Raw genomic sequence first — 16,338 nt, forward strand, 5'->3', positions numbered from 1 at the left:
TCATATCGCAGAGGTCAATGACTTCCAGCTGACCTCAGAGGTCAAACTGAGAATGCCTCCACAAACCTAAATCAAAGCTTATGTAATCAAGAACAAACCCTGAAAGTTTCATGGTTGTGTCATTCTGTGCACAACTGTCATACTTATATACTTATATAGCTCCGCTATATATCCCTCGTAATGCCACTGCCTTTGTGCTTTCCATTCTGTCTCAAAAAATGTAGCATTTGTGTGTCAGAAAATTGTTATCGCTTGGTAGGATTTGCATCATCTGACCCCTCCACTCTGAAACTCATTTCGGCATATATGGCGACAACGTATGACAATTATGGGAAGGCATTGTCCACAGTTATCATTAAAAATGCCTGCATTTTATTATTACTTGATGCAGATTTGCAGTGATGTCTTCACTTCGGACCAACTATGAAAAAAAATCTGTCTGTTCTACAGACCACACAAAATGTGGCACCTTTTTGAATGTATACAGTGTATAGTGGATGTGTATAGACTCACCTAGGCTGAATGTGCAAAATGTGTCTCCATTTCACTTTTACAAAATAGTGCTATATCGACTCATCTGAAAAAACACCTTACTGTATGTAAACTTTTTTTGGGATATTTGTGAGTTCTTTAAAAAAAAAAGAAATTCACGTTTTAATATGTCGTTTTTATTTCACAATTTAAATTTCAGTATTTTCAGGGTTAATGGAAACGCACTTAAAGCTGCAGTTGGCAAGATGTTTTGGATCATATTCACTGAAACCAACACTATGTGCCGACAGAACAACATAAATCAGACGGTTTGGGGTTAGGTGCCTTGCTCAAGGGCACTTCAGCCGTTCCTACCAGGGATGGAAATTAACCACCCACCCCCCGCCAAATGCGGGTAGTTTTGTGCACTGGCGGGTGAATTTGGTCAACTTACCAGCCACTGTGGCAGGTAGAGCTAGCATACCACAAATAGTCAGATCCGGTCTAATTTTCATACTTATTGACGGTTAAAAATAAGAAAGTGTCTGTAGGGATTATGTAGCCTAACGTTACCACTACAACTATGTAGCCTAACGTTACCACTACAACTCGTAGTGAGCCTGCTATTTAGACCTATGAGGCAGACAGACGGACATCTCCACACCCATTCGTTGTGGTGGAATATCTCACAAACTTTTCATTCAAGAAATTACAAACCAAATTCAATCAGAATAAACAGCTGAACTTACCGAACACAAAGGTGTAAAGCATTCCCTTATACAAGTTATAGCCGTTCCAGAGTAATCCGGTTTTGAAATTGCAAATTTGGCAAACTTTTGCCAACTTAAAAAAAGTTGGCAAAACATCCATCTTCTTTGTTTTCAAGTAGCAGGGCATTCACACTAAACCGTCGCAACTCTGCCATCATTATGTTAAACCCGCCTACCGACTCTATACATGATGTGATTGGCCTGACCTTGAAGTTTAATTTTTCCAGCTCGCAAGCCAACGGAGAGTTGCTAGACTACCCTGGCAGGAAATTACATTTGCTGTTGTTAGGGTGCGTCTAGATTTCTAGGCTATTAAGATGTAGTAACAGTGCTCACTTGTTTTATATTTGGTGTGTTAAAACCAGTTGTGTAGCAATACAGTTCAAGAAATGATAATTCACAAAAAAAAATCTGTTTTAATCAGATAGGCCCATCACATTTCCATTTACTCTCACATTAAACATGGCACGGTCACCTTTCCTAACTACTGCTATTATGTGCCTGTTTTGATAGATGTTGAAACTCGCAACACAATCTCTCTCTCTCTTTCTCTGCATGTATGGATGTGTGTTTATGTCTGCTTGCTGTCTTTTTCAGTGTACAGTCAAGTGTGTGTTCATATGTGTGTGTTTGATGGTAAATGCAGTGTTTGACAGTGATTGTATGCACTCCCATCAGACCGTAAAGTTTTTTTCCCACTCCATTGGATTAAAGGAGTAAAAGGATGAGTCACCTCTAGAACTAGTCACTTGCTCCATTACTTTAAACACTCATGTGTGTTTTAAAGGGGTAATCCTCATCCTTAATCCATCCCTCTTCCAATGAATGGGCCACATTTTCTCCTATGTTCTCATCTAACTTTTCCTATACACTTAATGAACTACTACCATAGAGTGTTTCCTGGATCTTTAGCCCATATTTTCTGGTCCTCCAGGGTTAGAACATGAGCATGAAACCTCACAAGTTTGCCTGAAGGATTATAAATGAAAAGAAATGCTGAACTGAAACCGCACATGGTCAATTTAAAACAGTGCTGCAACAATTCTGTTTGAAATCTGCAAGTGATACTCAACCATTATTTGTTTTTGACAGCACACACCATAGAAATAAATGCCTGGTAACCAGGTAAGAACATTGTATTTATTGAAAGGCATATTGTTAAGTGTGAGTATTTAATTTTTTAGCAGAGAACAGTAATACAGTTCATAAGCAGATATGTAATGGAAGAAAAGCCTGTGTAAGAAATGCCTGTGCAAGAAATGAGTCAGCACAATTATGGAACAGAGTAGCAGTTGTTTGAGAAGAAAAAAAGTTTTAAAAGTCACATGAAAAGACCAATTTTCTTTAGTAACTTCATCCTGTAAAAAGCTAACCAAATGAGAAGTTTGCTTGTGTGAATTTCCAACACATTCGTCTTCACTGAGACCCTTTTGAGGGAATTTCCCTCCACAGCAACTGCTTAACATGCTGTATTTAGTGCTTAGAGTTTGCACTTGGTTTGCAGAGTTTGGTTTGTCTTCATAGAAATTGTTAATGAAGAAACCTCAGGGTATCAAATGGTGCTTACTGCATGCTTACTCACCGTTCTACAGAGGAAATCTGGAGGCCAAACCAAAGCAGTGGGCACTGAGGGGCAGTACCCAAATGAGGGAGTAAAACTGAATCCTGTGAGTCATCATGGCTTTCACTTGGCCAGTGTAAAGTTAAGTTAAACAAAGGCTGAGTGTGTGAGTTTTGAGTGCTGATTTCCACTCCAGCTGAGACAGGCTGTTGATAGGAGAGATTGCCACTGTATGATCCTTGATGCTAAGCTCAGTTATAGTCATTTCTTTTCCCAAGGTGGTTTTGGCACTACAGCATTGTAGATGCTCATGAATGACTATTTGTAGAATATGTGCTGATGAGATCACTTATTATTTTTCACTGTGGTGAAGTCACTTCCCTTTTGAAAAATAAGATTGTTTAGCTGGATAGTCAGATCACCAACCAACGCTGGTAAAACATGGCAGATGTATATTTATAATATCATTATGCATTCTTTCACAAATTTAAAGATGATATACAGTAGAATGGATGAATGGAGTATTTTGCCTTGTTCTCTGATGTTAACATAGATTAGAAAGTATGCAACTTCGGTTTGTCAAAAACATGCTCAGATGCTATTTTACAATCCCGTTTATAACCATAATTAGGCTGGGGAATTAAATGGCCCATTTTAGCAGATATCTATTGCCCCCTTATGCTTATCAGGCATCTACATGAATAATTAAGTGAGCTTTATGTTGATTGACCAAAGAATGCTCACAATAGGCTCCAGTAACTTCTACCTGAATATCCAACTCGAAGTGATAACATAACATGTGGAGGGGGGTGATGATCAGAGGGATGGTTTGTGTCACAGCCTGTTCGTGTCACTCTTTGTTTTTGTTCAGTATACCCCTTGCTTTATGGTTCGTATCAATCCAAAGTTCTACATGTGCATATAAAGGAGGAAACAACCGTGTTTCTGGTTCATGGTATCTTTGTTACTAAACTCTACTTATTCAACAAAGCCAAGGTCAAATTGTTTACATTCTATGTCTGCTTTGAGCTTGTCCATTTATGAAATAAGTCTACATGAGTCTGCATGGGTTAATAATGATATTTCTGCTATATTTTAATCATGAATCACTGCAATGCAATGCAATTTGCTGAAAATTGAGGAGGACAGAGGAATGTTTAAGGGCAATAGGTTGCAGTTTTGTGGTATAAACTTTGAAATGTACTACTAAGTATAATGCCTATCACACGTGGTCAGGGATGAAGAGTTCCTTTTAATTCCCTTGTTCACAGCCTTTTTGAGAACTGAATAACTTTTCTTTGAATTTCTCATGATCTGATATAGATTCATATTGTATTCGTATTGGCACTTACTCCTCTACCCTAATTGTATTCTTGTCTGTGGATCAAAGTGTGTGGAAGCAAAGTTCATAAACCATGCTAGGAATGCAACAGAGACATAGCCATCAAAAGATCTTAGGCCGTAACTGATGACAAATGTGTGTATTTCCATTCAGAATCTCTTTGAAAAGAAATTACAATTTTCCACGAAGGTGCATTTTTATTATTATTAATGTAGCCGGAATGCTTGAAGTAGATCTTTCCATTTTTTTCTTTGATGGGAATTGATTCACTCAAAGAAGGATTAGATTGATTCTTTATGCCACACATGTAACCAAACATAGACTTGCGATGAAATATAGAAAAATTTGAAGTATTTGGCTGAATTCATTGATGGGTGAGAATGTGACTTGGCAAGCCCATTAGAACAAGACCCATCCTAATGTTTCCTGTTGAGCCAGTGTAAGTTTGGAACGTTTTGTTTTGAACAGCACCTTCAAGAAAAAGGAGATTGGAGTGAACAGGAAATTCCTCAGGATCAGATGTCATCAATGTTTATCTCTCCAAAAACATCCATTAGAAGAGGGTGAAAAGACACACTGACACAAAACATAGTTTTTATACCATATGAGAGAGTTTTTCTTTTCACTTTTAGATTATAGTCTGGTTAGGTAAAGAACAAAGCCTTATATAGTAGGCTACAACACAAAGCAATTGATCAGATTTGTATGAAAGCAAACAATTATCATACAACATCTGGATACAAAGACTGACAGTGACAATAAGCATGTTGCTACTATTGAGCTGGTTAATATAGGTGCAGTTGCATTAAGTGAGACCAGAGATAGCTACCTTATATCAATCATAATCAGTGTATTATACTTGCACTGTACAATTCAATACACTGGTAAAATAACCTGGACTGGAATCCTCTTTTCAGTCATAGAAAATGCAGCGAGTGCTAGTGTCTGTTGCACTTTTGCTTGTGTTCTCTCTGGTGGGAAATTATCTTGACCTCTTAACTGGAGCAAAATCAATAGGTTGAAAGACAATAGATTAAAACAGATTTGTCCATGTGAGTGTTTAATGCTGCTGTTACAATTAAGCCAACATTTTTCTGTTGTCCAGCTGCTTCCTGCCCCCTGTGTGTTAAGCTGTTGATCTTTCCATTGACGCCATCATGGAAATGCTCCTAGCTCACAGAGCTGACATTTCTTACATCAAAATGCTGCTCACAGATGATTAGGCAATGCATCATCCTCGGCTCCCCTGTCCAGATATACTCAATGCACCATGCAAGTTCTATGTAAACTGCATGTATTGCTCTTTTCCTATGGCTGATATTCTTGTCATGCACCCTTGTGTGCTTATGGTCTGTAATATGCTACCTAATTCACATCACTACAACACTAGTAAGCATCTAGTGTAAAGCGGAAAAGGGGCTCCCCACCACTGTCTCTTCTGGCATTCTTTCTTGCAGCTGAAAGGCTGTGATAACGGGACTGAAATTCCTTGGCCTGTTTCACTTAACTGAATAGTTAATCAGTTGCTGATGTTTCTTGGGATGAGGGTCAAATGAAATCTGTTGTTACACAATTACTCTCAACAGACTATTACCCTGGAATTTCTGTACATTTTCCTTAACCATTTTCAATTGTAGGCTATATATTCTTAAACACACATGCTATCACTTTTTCCACTTTTATTCATGCAATACTATTTAATAACTTGGTTCACCATATTAATCCAGATTGCCTTTTCATTCATGCTTCACTTATTCTCTGCACATTTTCTCACATTTACTTTACACTGACCTCAATGAACCAATCATTTGATATTTTTATATATCATTTATTGGTGTTTAAGACCAAACAATTCTCCTTCCATAACTGATAAATGTATGCTGTGATACAGATTAATGGATAATGGATTATTATTTTAAACCCTTTAATCATCCAATGATATGATTCTGGTTGTTCTTTGGATGAGGGCCTGTTTTCCATTACAAAGGCTATGAAAAATATAGCTGCAAGCAGCAATGAGGGGGCCAAGCAGGCAGTTCAGCAGTCCAGAAGTCCAGATTTGCCATGCAACTCAATGCCGTGGCATCAGGCATATAGCATTAAGCAGTCACAACAAGTTCCATGTCAAACAACCCAAGATTGGCTGAGTTACAAGGTCAAGTTTCACATCAAAACATAACTGATTTTTGTGTGGCTGAACCAGGGCTGAGTGTTGCCGCCCCTCACCCAGCCAACCCACCGCCCAATAATCGCCCTGCCCGGCCCCTACTTCGCCCCACCCTTGCACGACGCATTAGAATTAACTGGATGGAACTCGCTGTCAACAGTTTCACATCAAAAATAAAAGATCGATTGAGATATGATCATGCTTTGCTGTGATTTCAATGCCCCAATAGAGGTCAAAGGTCACCAAATTATTTGTGCATCATCAGGATGAACCAGACGGTTCTATGGGCTGCCATTGACCTCCATTGCAGAATAATACAGCAACTACAGGCCAAAATACATTTTTGCCAATTCCAGAGCCCCTAGAGGTCAAAGGTCACCAAATTTCTTGAGCGTCCTCCTGGTGGGTCCTGAGGACCATGTACTAAGTTTGGTTTTGATACATGAAAGCGTTGCTGAGATATGAGCTCACTTCTGTTTGGCGGCTTCACCGCGAAATTCGATTGGTTGTTACAGGCGAACGCTTCTGTCAATCGTTCCAGAAAATTAAACACTGATAAGGCAAGGTCTGAGGATGGTCTGAGCCAATTTTGGTGAAAATCAGATAAAATTTGTGACCAGTGAAAACTTTTTTGTGTTTTTGATTAAATTCAATATGGCGGCCGAATCAATTATGTTGACATCACAAGTTGGCCTGGGTCAGCCTAAGGACATCCAAAAGTACTACCAGACACCACTAGTATGTTTTAATTCCAAACACATCAACAGCTACAGGCCAAAATGCATTTTCGCTAATTACAGCCCCATAGAGGTCAAAGGTCACCAGATTTTTTGAGTGCTCTACAGATGGGGATATAAGTCCATGTACTAAGTTTGGTTATGACAGATGAAAGGGTTGCTGAGATATGAGCTCACTTCCTGTTTGGCGGCTTCACAAGATATTTCGATTGGTTGTTACGGGCTTAACGGTTTTAGTTCAAGACAAAAATCGATAACTTTTTGTGCGGATTGGTCTGAAGATCATATGTATTAAGTTTCGTTAAAATCGGACAAAACTATGTGAGGCGTGAAACTTTAGTTTCACTTTCGATAAAATCCAATATGGCGGAAAATCCATCATGGCGGAAAATGACGTCATAGGGTGCGTTGAACTCGGCTTGGTCCAAGGATTACAACGATACCACATTTTTGACAATCGGCCATACGGGTCAAAAGTTACGTGCGTGAACGCACATCCAACTTTGGCCTGTTGGTGGCGCTAGAGTGCTTGAGTTGCCATCATGAAACTTGGTGACATTAATCATGGTACTGTCCCTAATAAGTGTGCCAAATTTCACAACTTTTTACCAGACGGTTCTATGGGCTGCCATTGACTTCCATGGCGGAAGAAAGTATAATAATAAGAAATCATAGAATCACAATGGGTGCCTTCGCAGCTTCGCTGCTTGGCCCCCAAAAACACCAACTGCCCTGGTGCGGTTATAACGACAAGCTCTATCATGCCTGTAGAAATCCATCTGGGTAATCTTTCATACTGGATTGTAAGGATTTGGTGGGAAACTGGAATATTTGATCCAATTTCTGTCTCTGTGTTCTCTCTCACTTTGTGTTTTATCTGACACATTATGAACACATACAGAATATAGACACACACTTAGAAATGTATGGACATAAAACATCAGATCTGATGCCAGTCTGGCCTTAGCCTTTCCCAAGTCTACAAAAGAGAACTGCTGAGATTAAGAGATTAAATGATGAGATTATGAGATTAAATGAGCAGAGAACCTCATCAAACAGGCTTGCTAATGACGAAAAGGTGTTTAATTGTTAGATTTTTTTGTCTGTGAGTCATATGATAGACTCCTTCATTACTTGGATGTGTAGGCAGTCTATTTATTTTATTTACCCTCAGTTATGCACCATGGGATAGTTTTATTTATATGGATGATCTTGAAATCAACATCACCATTAGGTAAGGGACTATATTCTGAAGGAGACAAGGAAGAATGTGTGGTAGAAGTTAAGTCAATGCTAGAGGGAAAGAGAGAGAGAGAGGGAGAGAAAGAGAAAGAGAGGGAGGGAGGGAAAGAGAGAGAGAGAGAGAGCAAGAGGGAGGGAGGGAAAGAGAGAGAGAGAGAGGGAGGGAGGGAAAGAGAGAGAGAGAGAGAGAGGGAGGGAGGGAAAGAGAGATAGTCAGGGAGTGTCCTCTTCACTTTTTCCGCACACATTCCCACGGGGGCCTGCTCTGTGGGGCCTGCTTCCCTACCAGCGGCCCTTTCTCTCGCCAAGCGAGAGGTCAGCCCAGGTTTGTAATGTGGAAGTGGAGCTGGGGGCCTCTGCACTTGTTTACTCAGACTACAGGCTCCAGGTGGGGCATGCAGCCAGAGTGACATAATCCTCACGTTGTGTGAGTGCGCTTGCCTCACCATGCTGCCATGAGCAACAAGCCAGAGAGGCTGGCTGCAGCAGCGCAGTGGGAAAGCCTGACTGAGATACATGTTTATTTTTAAAGCCTTTTGTTGCTGCTACACTTGCCATGCCGGCTCATATGAAGGTTTACGATACCATACGTGTTCATTAGTCATGAGGCCTGGTAGAGTCCCTCAACTTGTACCATTTTCAATTCAAACTAAGCATTGTTCATAGAGTTGGAGGTAGAGAGTAACTGCAGTTGGTTGAAAGTAAGTGTAACTTTATTCTGTTCTACGAGTTAGCAACATTGACATATGTGTTAAAATCAGTGGAGTTTAAAATGTCACAGGTTTTGTAAAAAATACTTTACTATTCTGAGAGGTAGTTCTCTGTCTCTCCTGGACTCTGCAAATAAATGCAAGGTTGGCATTCACATCTGCCATACTTTGCATGCACATTGCACACACTCCCTGTCAAATTGAAGGGAGGACGGTTAAAATGGCTGGTGGAGTCTGCAGAATCATATAGAGAAAATTAAAAAGGCATATAGTACAGCCGAGGTGGTTAGCGGATGTTTCTTGTGAGACATGTTTCCTACTTAACTCCACAGTCTCTGGAAAGGATGTAGTCAGTCCTAATTGCCTGCCCAGCATGTGCACACCACAGTAGGCTTTTGGAGAAGAGTCAACCAGTCTTGATCTGTATCTTGTCTCCACACTATGGTGGCTATTGCAGATATGTGGATCAGATAGCAAGAAAAACTAGAATAGAAAGTCCTATGTTTTTGTTCTTCTTTGGTTCTTTGTACACGCTAGTCAAGTTGTTAACTTAGTATAGCTTAGTCTTTAGTTATAGACTTTCATGATGCAATCCAACTTAGATTTAGATTTTAGAGATTGGTGAAGGGAATCATTTGGAACCACAATGAATAAGTTGACCCTGTATCATTTCAGATATTGATGAATGTACAACTGGCTCCCACACCTGCAGTGCAGATCAGACCTGCTACAACACCAGAGGCTCCTTCAGTTGTCAGTGCCAGCCGGGATACCAAAAGAGTGGGGACCAATGTGTGGGTGTGTATGTTGAATACTTCCTCCCTTCAAAGCTCAGAAATCGGTATTCTAGTCTCAATATTATCCACTCTTAAAACTTTTTTGAGGTTTTGTCTTTTTAAGAAGGCAAAAGAAGTTCTTATTTTACTGTCCAAAATGATCAACATGTCTATTTTCTTAGTTTGTATTGTATTGGTTAATTGGGCTCTATAGAAAGAAATAAACCCCTTTTGGACTGCATTTCTCAAACAACTTTGTCTAACCACAAACAACTGATCACTATCAACTATCAATCAACCAAAACATATATTTTATAAAATATAAAGTCACTATAGAATTTTGACAAAGAGTTGAGTCAGTAGTTTAGCTGACAATGTAAGTTTTAAAAATCATCAAAGGACATCTAAGTTCTGTTTTATTGAACACCTTCATGTATGGTTTACATGAGCTTGGGCTCATCAGTAAAGTATCACAGTACTAAATTGTCTTACAAAGTGCTTTCATTTGGAGTAGCATTATAATGCCGTTTTGTTGCCTCCACACTTAGGCTGCTATCAGCCACTTGTTTTTTAAAATCGTCAAAGGTTAACCAAGGACATATTGTTTTCCTTTGTGTATTGATGTGAGTGTGTGTATGCGTTTGTGTTCGCATTTTCCTGCAGATAGAGATGAGTGTCTCATATCCCACTACTGCATGCACAGATGTGTCAACACTGTTGGCTCCTACTACTGTCAGTGTGACATTGGCTATAAGCTGTCCAGCAACAACCACAGCTGTGTGGGTGAGTGGTCTGGCTTATCCTGTTGTATACAGCTGCATCCCCAGAAGATCTTCCTAATAGTTTGTCACAGGATGGTTTCTATTTGTGTGTGTTTGCCTGTGTGTTGATATGTCAGCACACTTGTGTGTGTTTGTGTACAGTATGTGTTTATTTCAATACATCAGCCTTTTTATTCCTGCCAGTGGTCTCATTTGACTGCTCTGGTCATGCATCCTGTTGAGAACAGGAGCAGCTGGTCACAATCAACTCACAAGAGCAGTGTTGAAGTTGTCAGTGGGTTTTATATGGTTTGTTTACTCCCAGTAGACATCTGTGTCCTGGTCCCCATCCTTCTTTGGGATTTCTCAATCACACCATTCTGAGTGAAACTGCATTGCAATCATTTTGCTCTTATTAGCGTAGATGTAGGTAGACTACTATTGTTTACACTGTGAAACTCATTGTCCAGGCATGTTCCCTTCCTGTTCAGATTCAAAAACACCCTCTGGTATTTGCTGACAGCCTAATTTAAAAGGGCAAAGAAAAATGCTAGTTATATATATATATATATATATATATATATATATATATATATATATATATATATATATATGCATTCAGAACTTTTTTGGTTAGATCGAACAAGGTATTAGAAACATTCCTCAAATTTTGGTCCATATTCACATAATAGCATCATGCAATTGCTGCACATTTGTCGGCTGGATGTTCATGATGCGAATCTCCTGTTCCACCACATCCCAAAAGTGCTCTATTAGATTGAGATCTGGTGACTGTGGTGGCCATTTGAGTACAGTGAACTCATTGTCTTATTTAAGAAACCAATTTGAGATAATTCAGGCTTTGTGACATTGTGCGTTATCCTGCTGGAAGTAGCCATCAGAAGATGGGTATACTGTGGTCATAAAAGTATGAACATGGTCAACAACAACAATTTTAACGATACTCAATTGGTAATAAGATGCCTAAAGTGTGCCAAGAAAATATCCCCTACCCGACCATTGCACCATGACCATCAGCCTAAACCGTTGATATAAAGCACAATGGATCAGGCCCATCAGCATAGGCCACATTATTCAATGTGCAAAAGTGTTATTTAATAGTAGGAGAGACCATAATCAAGAACATTGTGATTCTGCTGCAATTTGTATATTGGTTAAATAGTCTTTCCCTGACAGCATTTTAAATACAAATGATAGGAAACGACACATTTTTGCAAGGCTCATTACCAATGTATGAATGATCATCATGTTCTTGGTAGTATACCCACCAAAAAGTGGAAATGTTAAAGCTTGGTGCAAACTATACATAATATAAATTCTGATGTACTCCAATTTAGAAAAAAATAATTGTTGAATCCATGTGTTTCAGATGTTGATGAGTGTGAGGCTGATAATCCCTGTGAGCACCAATGCTACAATCTCATGGGCTCATTCATATGCCAGTGTAATCAGGGCTATGAGCTGGCAACAGACTCTGCCAACTGTGCAGGTATATAATTCTTGACTTGACATTTTCATGCATATATACTGTTTATGTTGTTTTTTTATGTAATATTTATATTTGTGCTTTATGCATGTGTATGTGTTTGTTCACTTCTCTTCCTTTCCAGACATTGACGAGTGTGCCTTCTCCAGCTACATGTGTCAGTATTTGTGCCTCAATAGCCCAGGCGGATATTCCTGCACCTGCCCGGATGGATATCAGCTGCAGGGAACAAGAATGTGCCAAGGTATTGTGTTCCCTAAAATATATGCCCATTGTGCTCAATCACTCTCCACTGAACCCAGCCCAACAGTCCCCTTCTTACCGTGTAGAATCTAATCAGTCAGCCACCCAGATATAGTGGCATGCAAATATTTGGAACCATTGGTCAAAAGACAAGTATAGCTAACCTGATGATCTGATTTCCATAAAGTTAAAAATGAGACGTTTCTTTTGATATTTTAAGTAAGATAAATGTATTTGTACAAAATGTTCCCTATTTACAGTTTTAAAATAACAAAAAGTTTGGGAAACCTGCATGGTCAGAACTTAGAAACACCCCCTCCAAATATACCTGTGCTCATTGTGGCCAAAACGCTCCATTTTAACTACAGACCACAGCACCTGATTACAAAATGCAGCAGACTTGATCAGATGTTTCTTGCAAGCTTTTAACACTGTGGTGAGGACGTACTGTAGGGAAGATTTCTTCCATAAAGATCATCAGTAGAATAGACCACCACCCCCTCAGAATCTGCCAAATCTTATTGAGGGTTTTTTGGGGAGCTTTTATTTGCTTTTTCAGCAATCCTACAAGTATTTCTTGCTAAAATGTTCTTGTTCTTCCAGAGCTTACTGTACATCAAGTTCTATCTTCTTGCCTACTCCTGCTTTGTGGACATAAATGATAAATTAATTGTCAGAGTTCTGTCAACTTTTTTGAACAATCCCATGTATACTTTATCCAAATAAGAATCCATGTTTAATAGTATTATATCCACTAGTGGGAATGTCAGGGTCTAAGCAGAAATTGTGTCCTCTAAAGACAGAAGAATTTCACAGAATTTGTAGTGCATCCAAAGACTGCATGACAACACAAGAAAAGCCAAGCATTGTGGATTTCATGGAACACAAATTGTTAGCAATTTGTCTACTAGCTAGCATTTTCATTGTTCCTCATACATTTATCTTCCATTTTCAATGGATAGCTTACATTTATTATCTAATGCAATAAATATAAACTGTAGAGATGCAACTTGGTCATTAAAATGATTACAAATGGGATTTTTTTTCCAGGTTTTTTTTTTTTTTTTTTCTCCCCGCTTCTTTGGCGGCCCTCAGTTAATGTAGGGTTCCTGAATTGGCCCTCACCAATCAAAACTTTGAGAACCTCTGATCTAAGTGGTCACAAGGAAACAGGCTATTCCAAGCTGTGTTGTATAGCGGAAAGCTAATTATAGAGTATATTTACATGGACATTCATATTCCGAGTATTGACCTTATTTAGAATAAGATTAGAATATTGCGAATATGGTGTTTACATGAGTCGTTAACAGAATATTCCATTCATATTCCTGTTTACATGTGACGCAGCATATTCTGATTAATAATAATGACTTTGTCAAAGTTCTAAACGTTCCTTCCCTGAATGTTTCCATAGTAACCTTATCACTACCTAAGCTATACTGTCACTTATGTTGCTACTATGCTGTCTTACATGTTTCCTCCTCGCCCCAAAATGTAGCCTACCTTCTTCTTCATTCCCGACATCTTTTCTGAAGCTCCTTTATAAATAACTTTAAAAACTTTGCTGCCAGTAGGCCGCGACATAAGACATACCATGTGCTGTCAAACTGTTTGTTGTTATTTGCCATAATGTTGTGCTTAATTGTCGCGAAATACTGTGAATATTCCAATAGAATGTCATTGCGAATAAGGTGTTTACATGTCTAGAACGTACCTCAGTATTGCGAGTAAGATTGGAATACTCCATAGCTTACCTCGGTTATTGCTTATTAAGTGTGCTGAAAGCAGCACTTATTGATATCCGTCACGCAAGCGGTACATGATCCTTGGACCAAGCCTCACAAAAGTTACAAGAAGGATTTTTGATTTTTGGAAGCGTTTGCCAGTCACAGCCAAACGAAATTGGCGGCATAGCCGGCAAACAGGAAGTAGGTAATATCTCAGGAAGGTGGATGTGAGGATGCAAAAGAAATCTGGTTTGACCCCTAGGGAGCGCTGCAATTAGCTAAGGGGTTTTGGACATTGCGTTCATGCATGTAACTTTTGACCCATAGGCCAGATTTAAAAAAGATGAGGTACTGCTAGAATCCTTGGATCAAGCCTATTTCGTCAATTTGGACCTCGGTGGATTTCAGCCATATTTTTGATTTTAGTGAAAGCGAAACTAAATTTTCACAGGTCACAAATTTTATGCCTCACAAAAGTTGCAGAAAGGATTTTTGATTTTTGAAAGCGTTTACCCATCACAGCCAATCAAAATCGGTCGTGAAGCCGCCAAGCAGGAAATGAGTTCATATCTCAGCAATGCTTTCATGTATAGAAACCAAACTTTGTACATGGACTCAGGACCCCATCCTGAGGATGCACAATAAATTTGGTGTCTTTTGACCACTAGGGGGGCCCTATAACCACAGAAAGTAGGCTCATATTTCAATTCAATTTCAATTTAATTTCACTTATAGAGCGCCAAAACATTACACATGTCTCACGGCGTTTTACAGAGTGTAAAACATTCAGAGAGAGCCCATGAGTGACAGGGGCGAGGAAAAACTCATACATATCTCAGCAACGCTTTCACATATAGAAACCAAACTTGGTACATGGACTTGGGACCCCATCCCGAGGACACACAATAAATTTGGTGACATTCGACCACTAGGGAGGTGCTAGAGTTAAAGGAAGTTAGCTCACATCTAAGCAACACTCTCATTTCTCAAAACAAAACTTGGTACAGGGACTCGGGACTCCATTGTGAGGTTACATATAATTTGGTGCCCTTTGACCTAGGGCTCGCCACAACTAGCAAAAATGTGTTTTGGTGTTTCGGATGTACGTTAATGCACTTTGACCTGTACGCCCGATTTTTAAAAAAGGATTTCTTGGATCAAGTCTAGTCCAACGCGCCATATTTCATTATCTGCTCCCAGTGGTGAATTGCACCTGAGCAAGCACACTTTCGCAATTCCTCTGAAATGCATTCTAGTTCTGAATATGAGCTTATTGCGGTTTTCTTATTTTGAATATTGTCTTAACCTGGTTAATATCAGAATATTAATGTCCATGTAAACGTACTTAATGTGAGTGTCTCTTCTTTTCTGACCATCCCACAGACATCAATGAGTGTGAAACAGGTCATACTTGCACAGAGGATGAGATGTGTTGGAATTACTATGGAGGCTTCCGTTGCTACCCCAGAAATCCTTGCCAGGAGCCGTATGTGAGGACCTCAGAAAGGTAAGTCCTCCCCAGTGTATTCCACAGTGCCCACAAGTGTCCTTTTTGTTATGTCAATTTCAAAATCTTACCAATACATTTGTGGCTGAATTTGTTGGTATCCCTACAGATTATTAAAAGGATGTTTATTTTCATTTACAAAGCTGTGTGCATTTGGTATGTAATACCAAGCAAAGAGAGCAAGGAATAAAGAAAAGGAAGTTTGAAAAGGGATAAAAAACTGTGTGAAATAAATTTGTCATAGTGATGCTTAAAACGGTTAATGGTTTCACCTTAATTATTAGTACAGATGTATTTTATATTGTATTCAGTCTTTCAGCCTATTTAAATGGAGAAAAGTAGTCACTCTGCAGTTTGGTGTGCACCTAAATGAACATGGACCAGATAAATCAAAGGAAAGAATTAGAAAGAAAATCAGAAAGAAAAGGATAGACTAGCATAGATTATTAAAGATAAAGGCTATCAGAATATCTGCAAGCAGTTTGATGTTCTGGTAAAGGACAATTTACTCCAGATTACTGAACAGAAGGAGAAGGCAAATTAGAAGGCAAAGAGCCAAAGAAAACTTCCAAGGTGAACTCCAAGTTCAAGGTACATCAGTGTCTGATCACACGACTCGAGTCAGACTCAGTCACGATTTTGATGACTTCAGACTCAACTTGACAAAATTAGAAATGACTTGCAGCTCGACTTGGACTTGGACTGCGGCATGGGTAAAATTGTTTGTATCTTATAACTATATAACTATTTTCTCCCCATACCAACTTCAGCAGCCTCAAGTTCACTGTTAACGTTACATCTGCAACGCAGCCTTATT

At 39.2% G+C, this 16,338-nt stretch overlaps 1 protein-coding gene across 1 annotated transcript in view; it reads left to right on the forward strand.

Moving 5' to 3' along the window:
* Positions 1–16,338, forward strand: part of efemp1 (EGF containing fibulin extracellular matrix protein 1) — a 76,384-nt gene that overhangs the window by 42,450 nt on the left and 17,596 nt on the right. The window contains exons 5-9 of the mRNA XM_048270252.1: positions 9,676–9,798; positions 10,440–10,559; positions 11,928–12,047; positions 12,169–12,288; positions 15,398–15,521. Coding sequence (XP_048126209.1) covers positions 9,676–9,798; positions 10,440–10,559; positions 11,928–12,047; positions 12,169–12,288; positions 15,398–15,521 — 607 coding nt within the window. The remainder of the gene's footprint in view (positions 1–9,675; positions 9,799–10,439; positions 10,560–11,927; positions 12,048–12,168; positions 12,289–15,397; positions 15,522–16,338) is intronic.

The sequence above is a fragment of the Alosa alosa genome, chromosome 18 (assembly GCF_017589495.1).
Source record: "Alosa alosa isolate M-15738 ecotype Scorff River chromosome 18, AALO_Geno_1.1, whole genome shotgun sequence".
In the NCBI taxonomy this organism is placed as follows: Eukaryota; Metazoa; Chordata; class Actinopteri; order Clupeiformes; family Clupeidae; genus Alosa; species Alosa alosa.